This window comes from Thamnophis elegans, chromosome Z, assembly GCF_009769535.1.
Source record: "Thamnophis elegans isolate rThaEle1 chromosome Z, rThaEle1.pri, whole genome shotgun sequence".
Classification (NCBI taxonomy): domain Eukaryota; kingdom Metazoa; phylum Chordata; class Lepidosauria; order Squamata; family Colubridae; genus Thamnophis; species Thamnophis elegans.
In genome coordinates, this window is record NC_045558.1 from 127,596,537 (window position 1) to 127,606,427 (window position 9,891).

At 40.2% G+C, this 9,891-nt stretch overlaps 1 protein-coding gene across 1 annotated transcript; it reads right to left on the bottom strand.

The window, feature by feature from the left end:
- Nucleotides 1-914: 914 nt before the first annotated feature.
- Nucleotides 915-1,844, bottom strand: LOC116522450 (olfactory receptor 2D3-like). Its single transcript, XM_032237362.1, has one exon. It carries the CDS (start codon nt 1,842-1,844, stop codon nt 915-917), a length of 930 nt encoding a protein of 309 aa, XP_032093253.1.
- Between the last annotated feature and the right edge of the window lie 8,047 nt (nt 1,845-9,891).

Below are 9,891 nucleotides of genomic sequence, written 5' to 3' on the forward strand. Positions count from 1 at the left end.
AATTGTAATTAAATGAGAATTGTGGTACATTGATAGTAAAATACATAAAGATTTTTGATTTAAAATGTGAAATTCAATATGAATGAAGTATAAGTAATGATTGTGGAAGAAACGCACGAAATGTATTTGTAACCAATCGACACACTTTCTACAAGATGTAATGAAGGATGATTCTTTTTTTGTGTTTTTGTTCAATTAAAACAATAAAAAAACTTTTCAAAAAAAGAACTGTGAGGAGGAATGGAACAGTATCACTTTACCAACTCTAATACATACTGTGTTCCCCCAAAAATAAGACATGGCCTTATCTTCTTTTGACCCCCCCGAAATAAGCACTTGGCCTTATTTTCGTGAAGGTCTTATTATTTTTGAGGTGCAGGAGGTGTGCCTTAACCTCGGCCCATGGGTCAGCTGAATTCTGAAGTTCTGACTCTGTTTCCGGTATACTCTTGCCAGCCCTAGCATTGCTGCTCTTTTTTGCAGCTGCCACTAAGAGAAGGAGCCCGATAACTACGGTTTGCGGGAGTGACTTCCCCAAGGCTGTTCTGCGTGGATGTCAAGGGCATGTGGGGCATGTTCTCCCATCTCCAGCAAATGGTGGGGCTGCACACACATTTAAATATTTTAGGAGAGGGCTTATTTTCAGGGGGAGGGCTTATTTTTTGGGAAATATAGCAACCTCTTTGTTCATTTTTTCAAAAAAACCCGATGAAGTTGGATCTGTCAGATGGTTTCTACATAATGAACATAAAGCTAAGAAATGGCGCATGACCTCCAGATTTTCTGAAGGGATGTCAATATTGTGCAAACCTTTATTCTCTCTTGTCTCCCCCAAAACATGATCGTCAATTCAGTATGTAACGAGGTAATCTCTAAACCAAGGAGAGTCTAAGAAGATACTAGTGCTTGTATTTTTAGTGTTTTGTATTTAGCATCTTGGCCAGTGCCCCATGAACATCCTTGTTTCTCAGTGTATAGATAACAGGGTTGAGCAGAGGTGTGACTACAATGTAGAAGACAGCAATTTTCTTGTCGCTGTCTGGAGTTGTGCTCGACCGAGGTCTCATATACATAGATATGACAGTGCCATAGAATAGGGTGACCACTGCCAAATGGGAAGCACAAGTGGAAAAGGCTTTGCTTCGTCCAGCTGCTGACTGCATCTGTAATACAGTGGATAGAATGAGCCCATAGGAAGTCAGGATAACCGAAAGAGGAACCAACAGGATCAGAACCGCTGCCCCAAAAATTATGTTCTCAGTAGCATAGGTGTCAGCACAGGCAAGTTTTAACACCACTGGCAGCTCGCAGAAGAAATGGTTGATTTGGTTGGGGCCACAGAAGGGGAGGCGTAGTGTACAGCCCACATTCATCACAGAGAGGAGGAAGCCCCCAACCCACGAAGCTATGGTGAGTTGCAATTGATGCCACTTGTCCATGGCAACCATATAAATGAAAGGATGACAGATGGCCAAATAGCGATCGTAGGCCATGACCCCCAGGAGAAGTCCTTCCGTGCTACCTAAGGATAAAGCAATGTACATCTGAGTTGTGCAACGCATGAAGGAAATGGTTCCATTTCCAGAGAAGAGGTGAGCCAACATCTGGGGCACAGTGCTGGAGACATAACAGATCTCCAGGCCTGAGAAGTGAGTCAAGAAGAAATACATTGGTGTGTGAAGCCTGGAATCAGCTTGCACCAGTATGATGATCACAAAGTTTCCCGCAAGCGTAAATAGATAGAAAGTGAGGATGACCACAAAAAGCCAAATCTGGGTCTTACGGTCATTAGTGAGTCCTACTAAGACAAATTTTGAGACCACTGTGACGTTTTCAGCCTCCATTATCAGCTTTTGCCTGGACAAAAAAAAATCCATTAGTTAGTGAGATTTTCTCATATTATATCACTCTTCATCTTCCCTTCTCAGTACTCTTGATATTTCTTGGATGACAGCTCTCACATCCCACAAGACTATTTGAATAGAATAGAATAGCATAACAGAGTTGGAAGGGACTTTGGAGGTCTTCTAGTCCAATCCTCTGTTTAGGCAGGAAACCCTACACCAGTTCAGATAAATAGTTATCCAGCATCTTCTTAAAAACTTTCAGTGTTGGAGCATTCACAACCTCTGGAGGCAAGTTTAATTGTTTAATTGTTCTAACTATCAGGAAACTTCTCCTAAGTTACCTCTCTCCTTGATTATTTTCCACCAATTCTTGTCCTATCCAGGTAGGACAAGATGCTTTGGAGAATAGTTTGACTCCCTCTTCTTTGTGGCAGCTCCTGAGATATCAGAACACTGCTGTCATGTCTCCCTTAGTCCTTCTTTTAATTAAACTAGACATACCCAATTCCTATAACCGTTCTTCATATGTTTTAGCCTCCCATCTCCTAATCATCTTTGTTGCACTTCTCTCTACTCTTTCTAGAGTCTCCACATCTTTTTTACACCATGGCAACCAAAATTGAATGCAGTATTCCAAGTGTGGCCTTACCAAGGCATTATAAAGTGGTATTAACACTTCACGTGATTTTGATTCCCTCTGTTTATGCAGCCTAGAAATGTCTTGGCTTTTTTGGCAGCTGCTGCACACTGCTGGCTTATAGAAAGAAATTGGTTAGATTAAATGCAGATGTATTCTATTATAACTTTTACAATCTCCAGAGAAGGAGCAACATAGAAGCAACATAGAAGTAGAACTCCACACATTTGGTGAATGTAACTTGCAGAAAACTGGTGTTTTGCTTGTAATTGAGAACAGAGAAAGTCAAAAGGTATTTAAATTTAGGTTTATCTCAAGGTAGAGTATGTAAATTAGAACGCTTTGAAAGAGGGAAGAAGAAGAAGAAGAAGAAGAAGAAGAAGAAGAAGAAGAAGAAGAAGAAGAAGAAGAAGAAGAAGAAGAAGAAGAAGAAGAAAGGAAATCTCTTGCCAAATGTGACCTTAATTGAAATTTGAATACCTTTGATATAGTAACAATTTTGATCTTAATGAAGAGCAGGGCAAATCTACTGTAATATTTCCAGCCAAAATAAGTACCTGCAAATAAATGGTGACCCTTCCTTTTACTGTCAGCTTGGCAGTTAGAAGAATAAAACAAACTTTCATTTAGTGCTGTCTTTATAGCCTAGGATAGGCAAATATTTCCTTATGTCAATAATAGCTCTCCAGAAAATCTTCCTTGTATCCCATTCCTGAACTGGAGTCCCTACCAATCTTAACCATCCAAAAGATGTGCAATATTAATACATTTATTTTGCTAAATTACTTGATTATAATTTCTTCCAGAGTGTTCAAAAATTACATTATATGGGAGATAGGTCATCAAACCTGCATCATTTAACTGCTTGTTCATTCTCAGTCAATGCTTGAAGGTGCAAAATGTGCTATCTTTTCTTCTTTCTTTAAGTCATTAACTGGGTGAAGCTGCAATTATAACAAAGACTCTGAATCTAATCAACAGGGACTGCTTTAATTTTCTTTTTCAATTCTTCAGAATATTAACTCAACCCATTGGGATTTTCTTTAACTAAGAAGACAAAAGTAGATGACTTTTAAGTAGGAGACTTGAAATGTAGAAAGCCAACTAGCTTTATTTTGTTGTTGTTGCAGGATTATTAGGGTTGTGTCAACTTTAAACCATAGATGAAGATGACAAATAGATGACATTAAGATGACATTAAAAATAGTCACATTAGAATTGATAGAAATATTGAAAGAATGATACCACTCTAATGGAAAAAAGTGAAGAGGAACTAAAGAGCCTCTTGATGTGGGTGAAAAAGGAGAGTGCAAAAGTTGGCTTGAAACTCAACATTAAGAAAACTAAGATCATGGCATCCAGCCCTCTCAATTCCTGGCAAATAGATGGGGAAGAAATGGAGGCAGTAACAGATTTTATTTTCCTGGGCTCCAAAATCACTGCAGATGGGAACTGCAGCCAAGAAATTAAAAAATACTTCTCCTGGGGAGGAAAGCTATGGCAAATCTAGACTGCATCCTAAAACACAGAGACATCACCCTGCCAACAAAAGTGTGTATAGTCAAAGCTATGGTTTTCCCAGTTGCAATGTATGACTGTGAAAGTTGGACCATAAGAAAGGCTGAGCACCAAAGAACTGAGGCCTTTTAACTCTGGTGCTGGAGAAGACTCCTGCGAGTCCCTTGGATTGCAAGGCGATCAAACCGGTCAGTCCTAGAGGAGATAAACTCTGACTGCTCTTTAGAAGGCCAGATTCTGAAGATGAAACTCAAATACTTTGGCCACCTAATGAGAAGAAAGGAATCACTGGAGAAGAGTCTAATACTGGGAAATATTGAGGGCAAAAGAAAAATGTGACGACAGAGAATGAGGTGACTGGATGGAGTCACTTGAGCTTAAATGAACTCCAGAGGATGGTAGAGGCCAGGAAGGCCTGGAGGAACATTGTCCATGGAGTCACAATGGGTCAGACATGACTTCACAATTAACAATAACAAATTGAAATAATTTCCATGTTTTTATTCCCTCATGGATAGAAGAAGACCATTTATTATTTCTTAGCCAGGAAAATCAATGGACAAAGTTGGGTAGACCAGGGAGATTAATGGATAATCGAATAAACTTTTTTCCCATGTGTATGACCACATAGATGGATCGTCTTCATGATGATTTGTTCCTAACCGGTCCTGGTTCTTCTAACAGCAATTCCATTGTCACTGTAACTAATTATCAAATTTGCTGCTAGTTGCCCTCTTCTCTTTCCTTTAATTTCTTCCTTAGTTCTTGTATAAACCTTCTGATTAAACACCTATATCCTTGAATCACTGCCTTCAAATTCTATTAGAGATCAAAAGAAATCTCTCAGTATTCATATTGTGTACACAATATTGCACAGGTACAGTATATGTGGTGTCTTCCTCAATAGTAGTAACTGTGAGAGGGATCTTGGAATCCTAGCGGACAACCATTTAAATAGAAGCCAGCAGTGTGCAACAGCTGTCAAAAAAGCCAACACAGTTATAGGCTACATAATCAGAGGACTTACTTGGACTTAATCTTCGTAAATGTCAACGTCCTCAAGGCAGTGACCATTGCATTGTGAAGGCCAAAGGCAGAACGTCACGGATTACAGAGTTGTTTATCCGTGTGTTGTCCTGCCATTGGATTCTCAGCTTGTTTCACGGTTCCGTCGCCACGGGAACCAACACTCCCCATTTATCCGGGCTTGTGACCGGCTATGGTTTCCCATAGGCTGGGTTACATAATCAGAGGGATAGAATCAAGAGCATGAGGAAGTGTTAATACCACTTTATAATGCCTCGGAAAGGCCACACTTGGAATACTGCATCCAGTTTTGTTTGCCACAATGTAAAAAAGATGTAGAGACTCTAGAAAGAGTGCAGAGAAGAGCAACAAGGATGATTAGGGGATTGGAGGCTAAAATATATGAAGAACGGTTATAGGAATTGGGTATGTCTAGTTTAATGAAAAGAAGGGCTAGGGGAGATATGATAGCAGTGTTCCAATATCTCAGGAGATGCCACAAAGAAGAGGGAGTCAAGCTATTTTCCAAGGCACCTGAGGGTAGGACAAGAAGCAATGAATGGAAACTAATTGGGGAGAGAAGTAATCTAGAAATAAAGAGAAGTTTCCTGACAGTTAGAACAATTAACCAGTGGAACAACTTGCCTCCAGAAGTTATGAATGCTCCAATACTGGGAGTTTTTAAGAAGAGATTGGATAACCATTTATCTGAAGTGATGTAGGGTTTCCTGCATAGGGGGTTGGACTAGAAGACCTCCAAGGTTCCTTCCAACTATTCTATTCTATTCTATTCTATTCTATTCTATTCTATTCTATTCTATTCTATTCTATTCTATTCTATTCTATTCTATTCTATTCTATTCTATTCTATTCTATTCTATTCTATTCTATTCTACTCTGTTTTGTTCTGTTCTGTTCTATTTATATTCCAATGGGACTGAGATTGATGATGATAACAATATATTGGGTGGGGTGATATTTATCTAAATCTACAAACTTATATACTAAAATTTGAACATCCAATGTGTTGTGTACAGGTTGCAAACCGGTAGTAAAACTGGCAGCAACCCACCTCTGCCTCATAAGTCATCAAGGCCACCTCCCCTCCCTGCTCAAGCAGTAGACCATATATTATTTCTGACAAGTGGTAGTCCAATCTCTTCTTGAAAGCCTCCAGTGATGAAGCTAACCACAACTTCCGAAGACAAGCTGTTCCATTGGTTGATTGTTCTCACTGTCAGAAAGTTCTCTTTATTTATAGGTTGAATCCCTCCTTTGTCATTCCATTTTTCACAGTTACAACCCATGATCATGTGATCAAAATTCAGATGTGTGGCAACTGACTCACATTTATGACCATTGCTGTGTCCTAAGCAGTGGTGGGATTCAAATATTTTTTACTACCAGTTCTGTGGGCATGGCTTGGTGGGTGTGGTGTGACTTGGTGGGTGTGGCAGGGGAAGGATACTGCAAGATCCTCATCCCTTCCCCACTCCTGACACACATGTGAACGGAAAGTATACCCAGAAGATCTGAGTTTCTACTTTAGCTTAATTATTGCCAACTATTATCATTATTGCCAACTATTGTAATAAATGGAAGTCAAGTACAATTATGTAATTATATTATGAAACATCTTGATGATACCCATGAGACTACAATTTGTGTATTTAAGTTTCGCCTCTTGCCCTGTTAACTATTCTTCTTTCCAAGAATCCTTTCATGCGCGTGAGAGTTATCAGTAAGTCTTCTTATTAATTAATAAATGCTTTTTGTTGTATATAATCTCCTTATTGTTTTTTATAGTATATAGAAAATATATCCAATATATTTTTCTCTCAGGGAAGGATATTGTAAAATCCCCATTCCCTCCCAATCCCACTAATCTGCTTTCCAGCTCTGTTTTCCTGTTCAGCGCAACAAAAGATCAGCTGGGAGGCTTTGAGGCAGTAGGGGCGGGGCCAGCCTATTTACCGGTTCTCCGAACTACTCAAAATTTCTGCTAATGATTCTCCGGAACCTGTCAAAGCTTCTGGAATACCACCTCTGGTCCTAAGATCTCGTGATCCCTTTTTGCGACCTTCTGACAAGCAAAGCCAATGGGGAAGTCGTATTCATTTAACAACCGGGTTACTAACTTATCAACTGCAAGGATCCACTTAACAACTGTGGCAAGAAAGGTCGTAAAACTCACTTAACAACAGAAATGGTGGACTCAATTGTGGACGTAATTGAAGGACTACATGTATTATAGAACCTAACATTCCACAGAATATTTTACCCTGATTCCTCTTATAGGGAATTATGATACTGTGAAATGGTGGTTTCTTCAGATTTCGGAAGAGTTAATCACTGCTAATGTAGTGAGTACAATCCTGAATATATTAACACTGAGACTATGCAATGCCTATCCAGTTTGTGTTTCACTACATACCACAAAGAAGAGCCTAGTACTTCAGGGCTACTGTGTTCAGCGTGCTTTACATTTAGTCCAAATCCAATTACCTACCTTTTTCTTCCGCTGACTCTGCTCTTTGCTGTATGAACTATTTTCTTCCTATTTTAATCATAACAATCATTTGGAGATTGGAAAGCTGATATTGATGTGTGGAGGTTCGTTCTCTGAGCTTGTGGGTTGGTTTCTGAATGTTTTGTTACCAGACTAGGTAACATCTTCAGCGGAGTTTAGGGAATGTCAGTATCGGTGGTGTTCTGCTTACAAGGGCTCCGTATGGTCATTAGGGCTTGTGATGGGAGGCTCAAGTTAGGGGAGAGTCTTATTTTTTTAAATTTTATTTAGTTTGTCAAACATGTACAAGATAACAGGTATAAGTATAAACATGGACATGAACAAGGGAAATGAGTATAAATATATAGGGACAGTAGAACAGGCTGATGCACTCATGCACACTCTCTTTATGGACAGCTTAGGAATGGGGTGAGGTCCATGGTAGACAGTTTAAAGTTGAAGCTATGAGGGTTGGGGGATGCAACAATGGAGTCAGGTAGAGCATTCCAGGTGCTGACCACTCTGTTGCTGAAATCGTATTTTCTGCAATTGAGTTTGGAGCCTTGAGTTTGTATCTTTTGTTTGCATGAGTATTATTAAGATTGAAGCTGAAGTAGTTGTTGACAGGCAGGATGTTGTAGCAGACAATTTTGTGTACTACGCTTAGGTCAGACTGTAGGCAATGTAATTTCAGGTTGTCCAAGTCCCAAATTCCAAGCCTGGTGGCATAAGGAATTCTATTGTGAACAGAGGAGCGGAGGACTCTTCTCATGAAATACTTCTGGGCCCACTCAATTGTATTAATTTCTGATATACAGTGTGGATTCCAGGCAGACGAGCTGTATTTGAGAATTAGTCTGTCAAAGGTTTTATATGCCCTAGTTAGTAGTACAGTGTTTCCCGAGAAGAAGCTTCACAAAATTAGGTTAACAACTCATTTGAGATGAGTACTTCTAGGTCCTTGACAGAGTGAGGCTATGGGTCTTGTGATGGGTCAGGTGTGGGTCACATCAGGCAAGGGTCTTGTGACAACTCTTGTGAAGGGTCAGGTGTGGGATATGTCAAGTGAGGGTCTTGTGGTGGGATTTGTGATGGGTAGGTTACATCAGGTGAAGCTCATTGGGAGGTGAAGTGCTGGCTGCGGGGGGGGGATGTTGCATGGGCTGATTGAGGGCTGGTGCTGTCTCAGTTTGGCTGTGTGGTTGATTTGAATTCTGAGGTGTTCATAGGTTGGTTGTAGATCAATGTGTCTGTAGATGGAATTGCTTGCTGAGAGTCAGGTTTTGATAAACGTGTGAGCATAGTGGGTGGTAGCATGGCCATTGATTCTTTGATTGCTCCAAGTGGTGCATTTGATCTCAGCATGGGTAGTGATTAGGGATTTGGGATCATGACATTTGATGGCCAGCTGGTGTTCCTGGATTCTGGCTTTCAATTGACCTGATGTTTGTCCCATGTAGAGTTGGTTGTTCCAAGTTGATTTTTTAAATTACATTGTTTCTTCCATCCTTCTGTATCTTGTCTTTGGTTCTGGATAATTCCTGGTGGAGTGTGGCTGTCAGTTTGTGGGCTATTTCTATTCCTAGAGGTTGAAGAATTCTGACTGTCTTTTCTGATATCCCTTTTCTGTATGGTAGGATTATTTTTTTCTGGTGTATCAACAGAATAGTTTCCCCTAGTATACTTCTCATTTTTCTCATTGCGGAGTTCCGCCATTTAAAAGTTTGTGTGTACAAAACCCCGCAATTTTTATTTATTTATTAATAGTCATTGATTGTTGAGCCCCCTCAGTTAGGTAAGATATCAGGGAAAACTACAAGGTGTTTTAAACTCTAGCCTAGGTAAATACAGAATACTGGAATTTCTCAGCCATATTCATGCAGAACCAATTAAGACAGAGTCTCTGTAAGGGACACAGTGGCTCAGTGGCTGAGACGCTAAACTTGCCAATCAGAAAGGTCAGCAGTTTCGTGGTTTGAATCTCTAGCACCACATAACAATGAAAAATGGCACAACGGGCCTATCTGAAGTTCAGAAAGTTTTTTGCCCTTCCCAGGCTCTGGAGGCTTTCCTGAAGCTTGGGGAGGGTGAAAATGGCCTCCCCCAGCCCTCTGGAAGGTCAAAAATCAGCTGATTGGCACTCACATGTGCACTGGAGCTGGTGGCTCACATGCCAGAATATATGGCTCTATGTGCCACCTGTGGCACACCTGCCACAGGTTCGCCATCACAGTCATAAATGGTCTTGTGGGTTTGAATAGACATGGTCCCTGGAAAAAATTGTCTTAAATGCCTGAAAGGCAAAGATCCACCTTGAAGGGGAAAAAAAGGATACTACTTTAACAGTATATAAG

What these genes read in the sequence shown, in the direction of transcription:
- LOC116522450 (XM_032237362.1), bottom strand. Translation starts at nt 1,844, where the DNA reads ATGGAGGCTGAAAACGTCACAGTGGTCTCAAAATTTGTCTTAGTAGGA.